We start from the raw sequence: 16,171 nt of genomic DNA, 5'->3' as shown, positions 1-16,171 counted from the left end.
ACACTGCCTTTCTGAGCGTGTTTCGGCTTCTTGGGGTAAGGCCCACTCCCCCTTTCCTCCCATCCCTCTGTAGCCAACCGCGAACCAATACTACAAACATAAGCAGCTGGTTTGAATAGCCAGGAGAGGCTGGGATTAAAGAGAGGGGAAAGCCCTCTGGACTCCAGCATTCACACATAAAGTGTTCAGTTCACGGGGACTTATCTTTGCTTGTTTCCCGGGGAGCCTGGAAGTCCTTGCACTCAGGCATCCCAGGAAGACAGGTCTTGGGGGACTGTGAGTACTTACCCTGGGCTGGTGACTTCCAGGATGGTGCCTGAGCCTTACTTCTAGCAGCCTGATGAAAGGGGGTGTGGCAGGGTGGGCTGCACATGTGCGGGGCTAGGGTTGGGTAGGTGGGTTCTGCCGTGGGCTCTCTTCTTTGGTCCAGCCACATCCTCTTCCCACAGCCTTTAGCTCTGCGTGCTTCCTGGGTGGTGTGAGTACTGGATAAGAGGGCGGGAAACTGCTGTACTGTGTTAACACGCTACCAGGGGTGGCATGGTTCCCATGCGGTGGGCTCCGGGGACTGTGGGAGGGGTGTGGTCAGTGGGCAGGGGTGAGTAGGCCAGGCCGGAGGAAGGTGAGCACTTGGCTGACAAGTCGTCAGGGGGGCTGGATCGTGGTGAGGCTGGCTTACTGAAGTAAGTACTGGCATACAGAACTGGCATCCTCATCTTAGAACAGAGCCTTCTCTTGCCTTTCTACCCCAGGGGATCCTGGAGACCCCATTACTGCCTGCCTTCCTGTTGCTTATGGAACACAAAGGCTCCAGGAAGTGGGACGTCCATCTCATTATCCCTGCCTGGGGGGGTCCTGCACTGGCAGGAATGGTGTTGTTGCTAAGTTTAGGATGTGAAAGCCTTGGAAGGAGAGGGTTCAATGGGAAAGGAATGGGAGTGGGGGACATGCCTGGCACGAGTGACTGGTTTTAACAGGGCAATATGGAATGTTGGAGAAGGAGAGGCTCCCTGAGAGGACTTGAGCTCAATGCATCACAACCAAGAAGATACCAGGTGTGTGGCTTGTGTGGCATCTGTCCAGATCCCCAGGTTCCCTTGGCCAGCCACCCTCTGGGATACTTGGAGGTTTGAATGGGGTCTACACAAGTCTTCTAACTGTAGAAATGTGCTCCAAGCTCCAAGAGTCTGAGATAGGACTCCAGGGGTCCCCAGGTGAAACATGCCCTTCTTCCCTCTCCCCACATTTTAGTCTTCCAGGAGCCCTGGGGACTCTTTCTTTGCCACATCCATTCCCAAGCCCTCATGTCCGTCCCCACTGCCAGGCTCTTGTCCTTCACCTCGACAATCCTAAAACTTCCCAACGGATCTCCCAGGCACTGCCCCCCTACCCCCACCGAGCATCTTACTGGCCCCTTCTACCCCAGGACTCTTCAGTGGCTCCCCATCATTTTCAGGATCAGACTTAAACCCCTCAAAGTTTTGACCTCTAAAGCTTCACCTTCCACTCTTCATGACACTGGTACCCTCTCTTCTATTCTGGCCACACTGGGCAACCCCCAGTTCTATTTCCATATCTTCACTTCACCTTCCTATGTTCCTCTGTCTCCCTAAACTGCCATTCCTCTTTCATCATGTGTTCAGATCCTACGATCTCAGACGACTCATATTAAATGCCATGTCCTCCAGGCAGGCTTCCATGCTTCTCTCAGCAACATAAGACAGGTCTTCCCTCTCAGCCTCCCTACAGCTGCGACTTTCATCACTTCCCTATTGTGGTTTTACAGTTTGTTTGTTTCATATCTTCACTTGAATGGGAGCTCCTGGAAGACAGTGGTCACATCTGATATCTGACAGTTGTATTTCTATGGAGTCCAAAAATAGGGCCTTGTACATAGTAGACGCTCACTTAATACTTGATGTGTACCAATGTATGGGAATGAGTGAGTGGGTGCATGAATGAGGAATGGAGCCGTTGCTCATATTGTGGGACATTGAGTGGGTAGGAGGGACATGGGGTAACTCAGAGAATGTTGTTCCATGCTCCCTGTCATCTCTGTCTTGAGGGTGCAATTGGGACTGTGGGATGGGCGAGGCCTTGAATGGATAGTCCTCTGGCCAAGCTGTATGCCAGGCCCCAGCTCCTGGTCATCCCGAAAGCCAGGAATCCAGAGGTGGGAGAGAGCTTCAGCCTCATGAGTATGAGCATCTCGAGAACAGTAAACCAGCAGGGGCCAGAGGGTTTCTATCTTCTTCACTGGAGACAGGAGAAAACTGTGTATCTGCCACCCCCTGACCAGGCTTCTCCTTTGGAAGAGAGGACCATGCACATGGTTGTATAAACAGCACTCTGGTGTTGGCAAGTGTGAGAGCATCCCACCACCTGCCAGCACCACCACGGGGGCCATCTCTGCGTGGTGCTCTTGGCCGGTGGCGTTGGATCGGGGATGCACTGCTTCCTGCTTACTCAGCTTGAAACGTGTCCGATGGGAAGAGGCTTCTTGGCAGAAATAGCCACATTTGAGCTAACGGCCCTGCTTTGAACTTCAGACTGCAGCTTTCTCTTACATTCTTTACTGTTCCTGATCACACATCCACCTTTTATTTAACTTCCTTTGAGTCATTTCTCCATGTGGGGCTGAGGTTGGGGGTGATCATCTCATCTAGAGTCGCCACCCCCGGTTCCAAAGCACAGGGTGAGGAGGTCACTGGGGGGCTGAGGCCTGTCCACTTCTGGCCACTGGCGTGGGATGAGGGAATTGGGTGGTTGCTGGTTTGGGGTACCTGCCTTGAACCCCTATGCCCTTGATGAATTTCACTTGGACTTTGCTCACAAAGGAATTTGTCAAAAGCAGCTCCCCACCTTGCACACTCATGAAGCCTGAACCAGGAGACCCCACAACCCCACAGCCCCGCGGGGCAGGGCCTCATTCTGTCTCTGTGTCCACCCCCCACCCTGAGCCACTGCCCCGGATGTGCCTTCCTGTGATTACCCATCTCTGTTTGTGCTGTTTTTTGCCTTGTAGTAACTCAGGTTGGTGTGTCCCAAGGGCATAATATGTGTCCAGACCCTGGCATACCTGAAAGGGGCAAAAGACTAGGCTCGGATTTCAGGTAAGACCTGTTCGGGAACTTTCTAATTGCAAAGAAGGGTGGCTTGCCTGGTTGGGGGGAAGACAAGGGCTGGCCTTCTTAGAGGTACAATGCAGAGGACAGTATGGGTTTAAGAATAGACACTTTTTGGAAAAGAACTGTGGCCTCTGGCATTCTTTCCTGGGCCAGTCCTGGGACCGGTGCCTGTAGGCTTTAGGGGAAGGAGAGAGCAGCAGACTGCTAGTGTTACCCAGCAAAACTATCCCTGGGCTACAGGAACTGCCCTCACCAGTAACGACGTGCCAGCGGCAGCTTATATCTCCATGATCTGGAGATCCTAGGGCTCCAAGATGGCGCATCTTGCAGTGTTTCTAATAATCAAACTATCTTCCCATAATCCTCCATTTTCATTAAAGTTTATGGGTACCATCCACCCACTCTTAGCTGTCCTAATTGGTACTTATCTCAGAGCATGGCTCTTTTGTTCACAAAGTCACCTTTTAACTCAATCCTAAGACCATTAAATGGTCCCCCCCCCCCCAAAAAAAAAAGATGAAGAGCAGACATTCCTCTCAGTGGAGATTTTAAGTGATACAACAGTGGAGTAGAGATGAAGGGCCAGAGGGAAAATAATGTTTGGCGTGGTGCTTGTGTGTGGAGCAGGGAAGGACTTGGGTGGGCCTCGCAGACTCAGGGCTGAGCTCACAGAAACACCTTGTCTCCCAGGTTAGGATCCAGCGTCCAGTTCACCTGCAGCGAGGGCTATGACCTGCAAGGGTCCAAGCGGATCACCTGTATGAAAGTGAGCGACATGTTTGCGGCCTGGAGCGACCACAGGCCAGTCTGCCGAGGTGAGGGCGCCCTGGGAGAAGGAAGCTGGCCAGAAACCAGGATGGGCAGGGAGGATGGAGCCCAGCTCCTGGTCCCTAAGGGTACAGGCTTGCGTCCAGACTGGCTCACCTCACTCTTGCTGTGTTCCAGGCCTTGGGTTCTGCATTCATTGACTAACTTAAAACTACATTTGGTTAGCACCTTCTCTGTATCAAGGTCTGTGCTAGGATCAGAGGTGGGGATGAGAGACATGGCCTCTGCCCTGCGTGGACCTTACAATCAGGTGGGGGAGGCACATATGAAGCAGGTTGCTAACTTATGGCACAAATACATCTCAACTACACCTCACATGGAAGGGAAGTCACCTTGTGTACCATTACCTTGATTCCCTCCATTGTAACACATTTATACCCTAAACCTTCCATCTCAATGCCTTTGTTTCTTTCCACATGCTCAGTAATCCACAGACCTGTCACCTCGAGAAGAATGTTCTTAGCTAGGCAAGAATCATATGGACCATGATATCAGAAGGCTCCTCCATGGGATTCTTCTAACCTCACACCTGGGCATCTTGTTTTCAAAGACCCACCCCCCCCATCCCTAGCCATCATATGGCCCGAGGCTGGGCTGCTGGAGCCCCTGTCCCCGCATCTTAAAATAGTAGACCTGAATGTTTTCCTTCCCTGGGACAGGACAGCAGCTGCTTCTATGGTAGAGAAGCCCCTGGCCTCATCCCTCAGGGCAGCGGTAGCTGGCTTTTCATTTTCTCTGCTCTGTGTGCATCTCCTTTCCACTGTTTGTGCACATGACCAGAGCTCAGTTCTTGGTGCAAGAGTGCAAGAGTGAGCAGTCTCTCTGGAGATTGTGAACGAAGCCAACAGTTGCTCTTTTGAGGGCCCCTGTGGAAGAGAAGGTACATTGCCCGCCATAAATTTATGTTCAATTTAAGAAGGAGATGCTTTGCCTCTCTCCAGGCTTATGTGCCAAGATGAAATTGATGCACAGAGAGGGGTCCAGGGGAAAGAACTTGGATGATGATTACACTAAGGAAGGGACAGATTTGGAGCTGAAACCCACTCCCTTTTTTAAAATGTGTTATTGAGTAATCTTGAAGAAGGTCATGAAAATACCTTTGAAAGAAGCCTCGGATGTATTCATTCTCACTCAACTTCGAGGTGGCCATGACCCACAATTAGTAATGTACTTTGTGTTCCTACTGATTGTAGCTATATTATTTCAAGGATTCCACTTAACTAATATTTTTAAAAAATCAAACAAAAGACCGAGTCTTAGGTATAACTCTCAGCTTTGCCACCAGCTAGCCATGGGCAGTTTGGCAAATCATCTATTTTCCTTGGCCTTATTTTCTTACCATTTATATAATGGTACCTCCCCTAACCATCTTGTATTAATTTGAGAGTTATGAATATGGAAACATCTTGTGAATCAGAATGAGTTTGACAAGAAAAGGAGTAGCCTCACGCTAGAATATGGGCTCAATAGAGCAAGAATGCCTAGAATGGGGCCTGGCACATAGTAGGTGTTCAATAACAGATGTTGAATGAATAATTGAATGAATGAATAATCAGAGCAAACACTCCCAATTCCAGGGAGCCAAGAAACGAGCTATGTAGAAAGGCATGGAATTATCATGTCTGAGGAAAAAAAAGGACCCTGGGCCAATCTATTTAACAAAATTTCTTTTGAGGAATCAGAGTAACATTGCCTTTGGACAGTAGTGGAATCTAGTCTTTCCCAAAAACCTTTTTATTGGCAGAAGATTCTTCTTTTAGGAAGGGTGGTGGTTTATGTGAATATGCCCAGGGAAGAACTGGCATTTTGGAAGGAAGTTCACAGTCAAGTTATCATGCTTACCTTTTTCTCCAGAAGTGTTGTGTGGCCCATTCAGGTTTTGTCCAGTGATTTTGACACACTAGACTCTAAATTCTCTGCCACCCTGTTAACTGAGCTTTGGGCTAAGCTTTATGCATCTGTTCTCCTCTCATCCTCTGCTTCTGGGAGGCAGAAGAAAATAGTGGAAAACAAAGCCAGACAGAACTGCAGTCAAATGCAACTCCCACCACTTTGTAGCTGGGTGTCCTCGGGCCAGTTCCTGCACCTCTCTGAATCTCTTTTTTGTCTGCTAAAAAGCAGTGATTCTAGAACATGACTATTCCTTGGCTTTACCTTGAGGCCTAGAGGAGGTGGTGGATTGAAAGTGCTCACTTAGAAATGATGCAGGAGCATCTGCAAGGCTCCCTCATGGCACCATCTGTACATGGCCTCCCCCTGCACCTCCCCGAGCCTGGGAGTACCCCCTCCTCAGCCTCCAGGGCTACAGGGTTTTAGATGCCAGTTCCCTGTCTGTCTTGGCCAGTCGTACCATAATCACACAGTTAGGGGAGGTACACAGACTTTGATCTAGATCACAACTCTGCTGCCTATATTAGCTTGCTGGCCCTGGGTGGGTTCCTGCCTCATTTTGAGCCACAGGGCCCTCATGAACTAGGAAAAGGAAACATCTCCTTCCTCATGCTGGTGACATTTAAACAAGCCATTTTATAGAAGGTAACCAGTGCCAACTGTGGTATAGAGAGGGGCTTCTCAGCACAGGTTAGAATGCTCTCTCCCCCTCCTGCTTTTTCTCCCCTCCTAACCCCCTGTCATTGGAAGGGAGCAAGAGACAAGGCAAAGCCTCCCAGGTTTGGACTTGGATGACCTGTCCTCAGCTTCCCTGAAGGCTAAGGGCAGAGACAGAGATTAGATTCAAGGATCCTCTCATTGTGGCAGTTTTGAAAGTTTTTCTTTTAATAATCTCTTGTTTTTAATTAGTTAGAATTATTATCATAATTGTAAATTTTTATAGAAGTCTAAGTGAACCCCACTTTGAGAATAAAAAGGGACAAAACTCTTTGAATTCTAGGATAGCTCTACTAATAAGCAGGTTATCAAAAGATCTCATTCTAAAAAGGATTTACCACTAATAACAGTGGTATTATTTTTCCTCTAATGCATTTAAAATATGATTTGATTTTAAATATTCATTTTCCACACAATTAATTCTGCTAAAACATGGGACCTGGCAAATAATAGGTTCTCAACAAATGTTGGAGGATGACCTGAATGGATCGGTGATTGAAATGAGTGAACAATATGGGACTGTGCCTTCATTTTGGAATTTGAAATTAGGTATTCACAGGTTTTTCTTCTCTTTCCATCCCACCGAAGAATTAAGTTCCAAAAAGAAAGAAAGAAAGAAAAAGAAAAGAGTTTCGAATTTGATGTGTCCTGGACAAGTTTGATCATCCAAAGTAGACTGAGGGAAATTTGAAACCTACTAATCCTCTTCAACTCTAGATAGGAGCGGGTGCTAGAGTACAGAGCTCATCAGAATCATTTTACAGAGGGAGCCCAATATTTAAAAATCAGCATTTGCAGAAGCCTAATAATAAAACACAGATAATAATAATAAAGAGATATTAGATAAAAATAATAAAATAGAGCTTCTTTCTTTGAAGTAGGGGCAAGAGATTTAGGGTTGCCCCTCCCTCACCCCTTTCAACAGCCCCCAAGCTACGTCCAAGGAACCCTGAGGCTCCAGGGAACACTAAACACTAAACCGCTTGATAGCATGGAGAGGACCAAATTGACAACCAGGAGACGTGGAGGCCTGGTTTCTTGTGCCCACAAATTGATGTTGACAGAGAATAGGAACCGAGTATCAGCCCTAGATCTATCTCATCGGAGCCATAAAGTAGATACTCAACAGAAAACCACACGTTATCCCTCTCCTTTGTGGAGAACACCCTTGTTTGCTGTACAAATACACATGCATGTATGTGTGTAGAGAGAGGGGCTTCTCAGCACAGGTTAGAATGCTCTCTCTCCCTCCTTTTTCTCCCCTCCTAACCCCCTGTCATTGGAATGCAAATGCAACTCCCACCACATACATATGCACACACACACATATATCGACACATACTTGTATATCTGTATAGAATAAAAGCCTTTTCCCTCCCTTCTCCTATGATCCTCTGTTTTGTTGGAGGGGAGGTAGGTGGGGGGATGGGGTAACTGGGGTGACGGGCATTAAAGAGGGCACATGATGTTATGTTATTATATGCAATGGGTGAATGACTGAGCTCTGCATTTGGAACTAGTATTGCACTATATGTTAATTAATTGAAATTAAATAAAGTAATTTAGTAATTTAAAAAGGGGAATAAAAGCCTTTTTGTGGGTAGAATACCTGACTCAGAGACCTAAATTCAAGTTCCAACCTTGCTATTAACATACCATATGGCACAGGGCAAATTACCAAAATGCTCTGCATCATCTCCCTCATTCTCATAAGACAGAGTGAAATGTGGAGAATGTGGCACCAACCAGCGGAGTGAAACAGCATGACACTTACAGGTGGTTGTCTTTCTTCTTGGTGGCTATCACTGGATCAGTTTCCCAAGCCCACTCCTTAAGTACTAATGTTGTTCAGAGTTCTTTTTTCATCCCTCCTCTCCTGTCCCCTCCCCTCTCTCTCCACTCCCCCTAACTCCTACCCCAAATTTCCTTTCTTCTCCTTTGTAGTTATTGCCCCTAGGTAATATACTGATAGCTAAAATACATGCCTCATTGTTCCCCAAGACTTGTACCTATATATTTGTACTAATGATAAAGCTCCCATTTCTTACACTATTTGTATAAAGCATTGCAGTATGCATTTTCCATAATTTCTTTATAAGGAAAACGGCAATATTCACATTTTATGTTTGGCTCAAGCTTGGAATGGTCAGCCTTCTTGCCCAAGGGCACAAAGCTCATGGGTTGAGGTGGAATTCAAACTCTGACTCCAAAGGCTGTCTATCCTACTCAAAAATGGCACCTGGGCAGCCTTTGGAGTTAATATACTGGATTGAACCACACAGAACAACACCCTCTTCCGCACTTTTTGGCAACTTTTATTTTTGTTTAATTGTAAACTCGCAATTTACAGGAAAGGTGCGAAGAACTATACACTCTTTACCCAGATTTAAACAACTAATTTTGAGGACTTAATGAACAAGAAGGAAGCTGAGAAGGATCATTCAGAGAAGTAGAAGAAGAGCCAAGAGACACCATAGAAGCCAACAAATGTGAATTTCACAGAGAAGGATCAGTAGAATCAGGTCCTCCAAAGAGTTCAAGTGCAGCAAAGAGTAGAAAGTAACCACAGAAGTGAAGTGGCTCAACTGAGTGGCAAATGTTTGAAGTTACCTCTGTAAGAAATTGTCAAGGAAACTGAATAAAGACAAGGGAGAAGGCTGACCTGAGCTGAAGCTTCAATTATTATGGAAACTATGAAGCTATGTGGTAGAATTCATCAATGGCAAACATAAGAGTGTTGAGGGTATAGGGTATTGGTAAGGGTCTTGAAGTCCAGACTGGGTAGTGAAGGAAGAGCCAGGTAGAGATCAATAGGCAGGGTGAAATGAGGGAGACAGAGGGCTAGAGGAGCCTATGTTTTGGACAGCAGGTACCTTGAAACCAAGTCACTCTGCTGGGTACAGAGGCAGAAGGGCAAAGAGTAGGATAACAGAGTTTAAGATCTCATAGGTGGACTCTCATAAGTCCCAGAACAGCAAGCCCTCGCCATGCTCATGGACATGGTTGACCTTGGGCAAGAGTACCAGATCTCATGAGGAGAGCTGGCCTCTGAAAGGTGAAGGAGCCATCTCTCTGTTGGAACCAGAAGGGAAGGAGTAGATGAGCACTTAAGCAGATAGGAATTCAGATCTGGAAGGTGGAAAAGAGGGTGTGCCCACCAGATGTCCTTTGTGTCATCCACAGGACTGAAGCAAGATCATCAACTGAGAGTGAGGAGAGGCAAGGGGAAGGGTTAAGAGGTCTGGGGGCATGGAGAGGGTATTTGTCTTTGAGCAGAGCATAGAGGTAAATGGCAGAGTCACTGGGTAATATCTAGGATTCTTTGAGGTGGGTAATCATGAATTTATAGTGGTGTCACTCTTTCTACTCATGTGACTTTTTTCTAGCAAATCTTGACTCTATGGGGGCAGGCCTGGAGAATGTAGGTTGAGGGGTTCATCCATGATTGCTGTCACGCAGGCTGATGAAAGGAAAAGGGAGCAAGAGACTTGGGTAGATTTGTAAGAAAATGATCAAAGTGGTGGACTAGCTATGAGATCTAAGTTGGATTAAGTATAGAAGAGAGGAAGGGGAACTTACAGCTATAGAGACAACATTGGTGTCAGTGGGGTGAGGTCTCAATGAAGATCAAAAGAGAGTTCCTCTGGGGGTTTTCAGCTAACATTTGTGGAAGGAGATACTGGGAGGCAGGAGAAAACCCTCCACTGCTGAGGACAGCAGGGAACATACTTGCTTGAGTGGGGAGAAGGAGCCAGCCTTCAGTCCAGGCAGGAGTTGGAGTGGGAGGTTCTGAAAGATGTTGCAGCTACTAATTGGGGTTTGTCTGTCTTAGAATTGGTGATGGGGACATGGTTCAAGAGGCCTAGGGAAGGGGCAAGGAGGGAGGTCAGGAGCAGGAGAGGCGAGGGAAGGCAGCATGGAAGAGGGTGGGAATAAGACTTGGGGAGGAGGGAGAAGACCAGAGGCACTTGCATCTGGAACTGCTTGCTTTCTGGTGCCAAGCTGTTTCCATGCCAGAACTGGCTGTGGGTCCCCGTGGTGTCTCCTGAAGGTCCCCTGGGTTGCTGTCTGCAGAGCTTAGGCACGGAAGGTACTGGAAAAGTCTCTCCTAGAAGTTATCCAGAAGAACATTTGTTGGGAAAAGGCAAATAGAGAAACACAAGCATGTGTTTAGTCATTTATTCAGACGTTGTCTGAGCACCTTCCATTTTGCTAGCCTGTGTGGGTGACATCGATGAGCTATCCATCCACTAGTAGGATCCCAGGGACTGGCTGCTCAAGGGATGTCTGTCTGTCCACAGAAACCCCTGACCCTACCCAGACAGCAGAGGCAAAAAGCAGTGCTCCGTTTTTATTTATTTATTTATTTATTAAGATTTGATTTATTTGACAGACAGAGATCACAAGTAGAGAGGCAGGCAGAGGGGGAGGGGGAAACAGGCTCCCCACCGAGCAGAGAGTCTGATGTGGGGCTCGACCCCAGGACCCCAGGATAATGACCTAAGCTGAAGGCAGAGGCTTTAACCCACTGAGCCACCCAGGCACCCCTGGTGCTCCTTTTTAAACCTATTTTAAGGTGCCCCATGTTAACTGCATACACGCTGTACTATTTTATGTATGCCCCTCAAAGCCCTTCAAGTGGTAAATGCCTTTTTGACCTGTTCTAATGACCTTCAGCATGTTTCGACAATGCAAATACCATCTAATTTTTAGAAACAGGTGTGAGATGAATTGATTCTGGAGGTGAGGACCTTTAAGGCAGCAAAACCTGACCTTCCAGAAGAGGTATAAATGGTGCTTGTGAATATTAGGAGGAATTCCCTGCAGGGCTAGGGTTCTGAATCCACAAGTCCCCTTTGCAAAGGTGGGTGAGATCATGGTTTTGGTTTTGACGGTCTTTTTCTAACTTGCATACTAATGTCACTACCCCCATTTTACAGACGGTGAAATCAGAGAGGCTTTCCAGCTTAACCAGCAAATGGCTTTCAAATACAGAAGGCTGAGCTGGTAAACCCCACAGCCTATGCTCTCCTTACCATGGTGAGCTGCCTTCAGGCCCACTTGACTACTTGACTGTATCAAGTACAGTCTGAATCTTAGTCGAGTTTCCCAGCACAGAATTATAGGCACAGTCAGTTGTACATGAAGGGAACAGAGGAAAGGGTTCCTCTAGGGCTTTTTTCAAACTTGACTCAACTGCCATTGGAGCTCCTGAGGGAGAAGATCTTTCAGGTGTAAGACTGGGGCCAGCCACCAGAAGGAACGTCCTTGCTGACAGTGTTGACCCAGTAGAGAAAGAGCAGTTGGGAGCCAGCAGCCTCTTACAAATAACCCTCTGAACGCTACTCTGCTTCATTGTGGCTGTTTCCACACCTGCTTCCCCACCTTCCCGCTGGCCCTTTCAAGAGGAGAGGTTGTGTCCTAGATATTTTTCTCTCCCCACATTCTTCCTGGCCCATAACAGTCACTCAATATATGTAGGAACAAGTGTAGGAAATGAGCAGATTAATTATGGCCAGGGGCTGTGGAATCTGCTTCCCAGTTCCTCCAAGAAGGCTTTCCCCGGAAAGGTTTATCGTGGCCATTATCCACCTGCGGAGAGGAGCCCTAGGATGTTTTGCCCCATCAGAGGAAACTAGGTTTGACACCACTTTCATTTTATATACTTAAGCTTGTTGGGTTTGCTCACTATTTCTTTACTGTTAGGTACTTTGCCTACAATTAGGATAAATTGCCATGTGGGCAGCAACGGGACAGACTCCTAGAACTCTTTATTAAAATAGCTGAGCGCTAACACTGAAGAATGATATGGCCAGAACTAAAGAGCACGTTTTTAAAGAAGGCAAACACCTAGGTACAATGTAGTACCTTAACTGTTATCAATCACTACTTAATCTAATTAGTTTAGAAGCTATTTTAAAGAGCTTAATTAGATTAAGCTGTGATTGATAACACTTTATATCTACTTGAGTAGAGTACTTCTTCTAATTCACCTTGAATCTTTATGCTTCTAGTCAAAAGCCTGTTACAGACCTGTGCTGAGGGTGGAGAAGGAATTGGGAAGTACTTGATTGGCACTGAAATCACTCTGGGTGCCTGGCATCAGGGCTGAGCTGGGGGCCTTGACAGTGTCTTTGGGTGCAGGCATTCTGAGACCTCCTAGAGTGGCTTTGACAAGGACATCCTGAGATTGTACTTCAGGAGGCTGAGAACAAATGGGGGAAACATACAGGTCAGAAGAACAAGGGGTGAGAAGCTCAGTACTCCCATAGGTGCCTGGGACCTTCCTAGCTTTAGGTCTGTATGAGTACTACTGGCCCACACCATCCTGGGGGAGATGAGCTGCTCAATCACTGTGGAGTCGGGATAGGGAGTCTTGCTTAGCCTAACCATGGAAGTTCATCATTGCCTACAGAGCAGCAGGTGAGGACTTGTAGGTCTGCCTCTCCACCAGTGTTACCGGAATTTGACTTTCCTTTGAGGCTGCAGGGAACTGGGGAAGGAAATAAGAAGTAGTAATATCTGGGATGGGACTGTACAGACTCCAGGCTCTTCTGGCTGGAAGTAGGAGGGGGGATGGGAACCGAATGTAGTCTAAACTAAGATGCTTGCCTTTCATCTCCTCCCTGCAGCCCGCATGTGTGATGCCCACCTTCGAGGCCCCTCGGGCATCATCACCTCCCCCAATTTCCCTATTCAGTATGACAACAATGCACACTGTGTGTGGATCATCACAGCACTCAACCCTGCCAAGGTAAGGCTCCTGGGGAAGATGGGGAATATCCTGTGGGCAGGTCTGGCTTGGGAACAGTTGGTTTCCAAGGGGTTTCAAACCCAGAACTTGGTGGTGGTAGATTCTCTGCAGGCTATTCTTAAAAATTGTGTTTTATTAAATTTCAGGTAGTTAAAAACATATTTGTAGAATATGTAAAATATAAAGAACATCAATACAACAAACAATTTCATAGTCATCTCCCAACTTAAGGGAAAAAAAAAATACAAACATTTACCTTAGTGATACATGTCCCTCAGCAACCCCATTCCATTTCCTATCCCTCAGGTACCTTGATTGTGTTACTTTTTGTTCCTCTGCTTTTCTTTATAGTTTGTGTGAAAATGTGTATCCTTAAAAATACATTGTTTAGTAATCCAGTATTTGAACTTCATAGAAACATATTCATATCATATATATTCTTAATCAACTTCACTCAAAATTATGCCCCTAAGATTTGTCTGTGTTGGTGTGTGTATTTTGCCCTGTTATATACGTCTCTTCGCGTTATTTTACATTCAGTTTTTTCCTGCCCTTTTGTTCTCTCATAAATTTTATCTTGCCAAGATCCACAAAACAACCTGTTAGAATCTTTATTTTAATTATACAAAAACTATAGATCAATTAGAGAAGAACTGATACCTTTAGGATACTGAGTCTTCCCATCTATGAGTATGGTATATCTATTCCCTTAGGGCTGTCAGTAAACTTGTTTAATTTTTTTCTATTATAGATCTTGTTTGTTTCTTAATATATGTTCTTTTAGGTATCTTATATTTATTGTTACTGTTATAAATGATATCTTTTAAAACTTCATTTTCTCCCAAGTTCTTGATAGTATTTAGAGATGCAATTAATTTTTATTATCTGGTTTCTTAATACAGCAACTCATAATAATTTATCTGTGGATTACTTGGGGTTTCTATAAAGGACAAAGAATGATACTTTATTTCTTCCTTTCCAGTCCTTATGCCTTCTCTTTATTTTTTTCTTACCCTAATGTTCTGGCTAGACCCTCCAGTATAATGTCAATCATTGTGATGATGGTGGGCACACTTGTCATTGTTTGATGTTAAATAGAATGTTTTTATCATTAAGTATGATCTTTGCTGAAGTGTTGTTTTTTTTTTTTTTTTACTTATGGTTCCTTTCTGACTCTAGTTTTCTAAGTGCTTTTATTGTGAATAAATGTAGAGTTTTATCAAGCACCTTTCTATATCTGTTGATATCATTGTGATTTGCTCCTTAATTTTCTTAATGTGGTGAATTACATTGGTTGATTTTTCTAATGTTAAACCAACTTTTCATTCCTGGGATAAACCCAACTTGGCAATTTAGTATTAGATGCTTAAATAACCATCTAAGTGTTATAAATGCTTATATTTGATTTGCTAATATGTTGTTTAGTGATTTGCTTCCATTTTGTTAGTGAGATTGGCCTTTTTTTTTTTTTCATATTACCCTTGCCAGATTTTCTTCAACAAGATATTGTTAGCCTCATAAAATGATTTGGCAAGTGTATCTTCTCTATCTATCCTATGAGGTTAGTAGTGGAGGTTGGAATAACTTTTACCTTAGAAATTTGGTGAAACTTTTCAGCAGAACTATTTGGATTTGGTGTTCCTTTGTTGGAAGATTTCAAACTATTGATTTAATACTTTTAATGAATAAAGGACTATTAGATTATCTTATTTTTCTCTTGAGTCCATTTTAGCAAGTTTTCAAATTTATTGGCATAAAGTTGTGTATACGATCTCTTGCTATATATATTTTATTCCCTCTTTTATTTGTAATTTTGTATCTCTTTTAATCAATATTGCCAGAAGTTTCACATTTGTTATTCTTTGCAAAGAACCATTTTTAGTTTTGTGAATATTTCTTTTGATATATTTACTTTTTACTTTGGTACAAATTTCCCTCTAAGAAATATTTGGCTACATTCCCACAAATTTTACAGGTAGTATTTCTCTTATCCTTCAGTTCTGAATATTTTCCAATTCCATTATTCCTTTATCTTTCAACAGTGGGTTTTGTTTGTTTGTTTGTTTGTTTTAATATTTATTAATTTCCAAATAGAGGATTTTTCTGGCTCTCTTTTTGTTATTGATCTAAAGCTTGTGGTCAGAGAATATTGTCTGTATTTGAATCATTTGAAATTGGTCAAGATTTTTAGGATCAGGAATGTTTTTAGGATCAAGAATGTCATTTTTCACATATATTCCTTGTGTGTCTGAAAAATAAGTTGTACTTTGCAGTTTTTGTATTCTAATATCTTCATTGTATCAACCTTGCTAATTGTGCTTATATCTTTTATATCTTCATTGTTTTGCCTTCTTTATCAAGAGAGGGCATATTAAAATCTCCCATATTAAAATTAAAATTAGGTGGTTTGCCTAATATTCCTTGAAATTCTGTCAATTTTTGCCTTATATATTTTGAGACTGTTATTAGAGCATGCAAGTTGAGAATTTTATATCTTGCTGGTGAACTGAACTTTTTCAAAAATAGTTATTTAATGACTCTTTTTACCTGAAGTAATGTTTTTGGCCCTAAAGCTTTTACTACCAATTGTTCCATCAGGTTTTTTTGTTTGTTTGTTTTTTGTTTTGGTTTAATAAACCATTCGTGTTCTCTTGCTTTCAACATTTCTATTTCTTATGCTTTATATATGTCTTGTGTATAGCTGGATTTTTAAAAATCTCCTCTGACAATTCATCCTTCAACTGGAAAATTATACCATTTAAATTATACTATCATTTGTATTTTTTAGGGTTACCCTATATGTCTAGTGTTAATATGCATACTTAGCAAAGTCCAATGTAAGTAGTAATTTTAT

At 44.1% G+C, this 16,171-nt stretch overlaps 1 protein-coding gene across 1 annotated transcript in view; it reads left to right on the top strand.

The window, feature by feature from the left end:
• CSMD2 (CUB and Sushi multiple domains 2) overlaps positions 1-16,171 on the top strand; it is a 616,179-nt gene that overhangs the window by 313,783 nt on the left and 286,225 nt on the right. The window contains exons 8-10 of the mRNA XM_059136925.1: positions 3,026-3,113; positions 3,819-3,943; positions 13,196-13,317. Coding sequence (XP_058992908.1) covers positions 3,026-3,113; positions 3,819-3,943; positions 13,196-13,317 — 335 coding nt within the window. The remainder of the gene's footprint in view (positions 1-3,025; positions 3,114-3,818; positions 3,944-13,195; positions 13,318-16,171) is intronic.

The sequence above is a fragment of the Mustela lutreola genome, chromosome 10 (assembly GCF_030435805.1).
Source record: "Mustela lutreola isolate mMusLut2 chromosome 10, mMusLut2.pri, whole genome shotgun sequence".
In the NCBI taxonomy this organism is placed as follows: domain Eukaryota; kingdom Metazoa; phylum Chordata; class Mammalia; order Carnivora; family Mustelidae; genus Mustela; species Mustela lutreola.
Note: the sequence above shows the minus strand (reverse complement) of the source record. Positions and strands in the feature narration are given on the sequence as shown.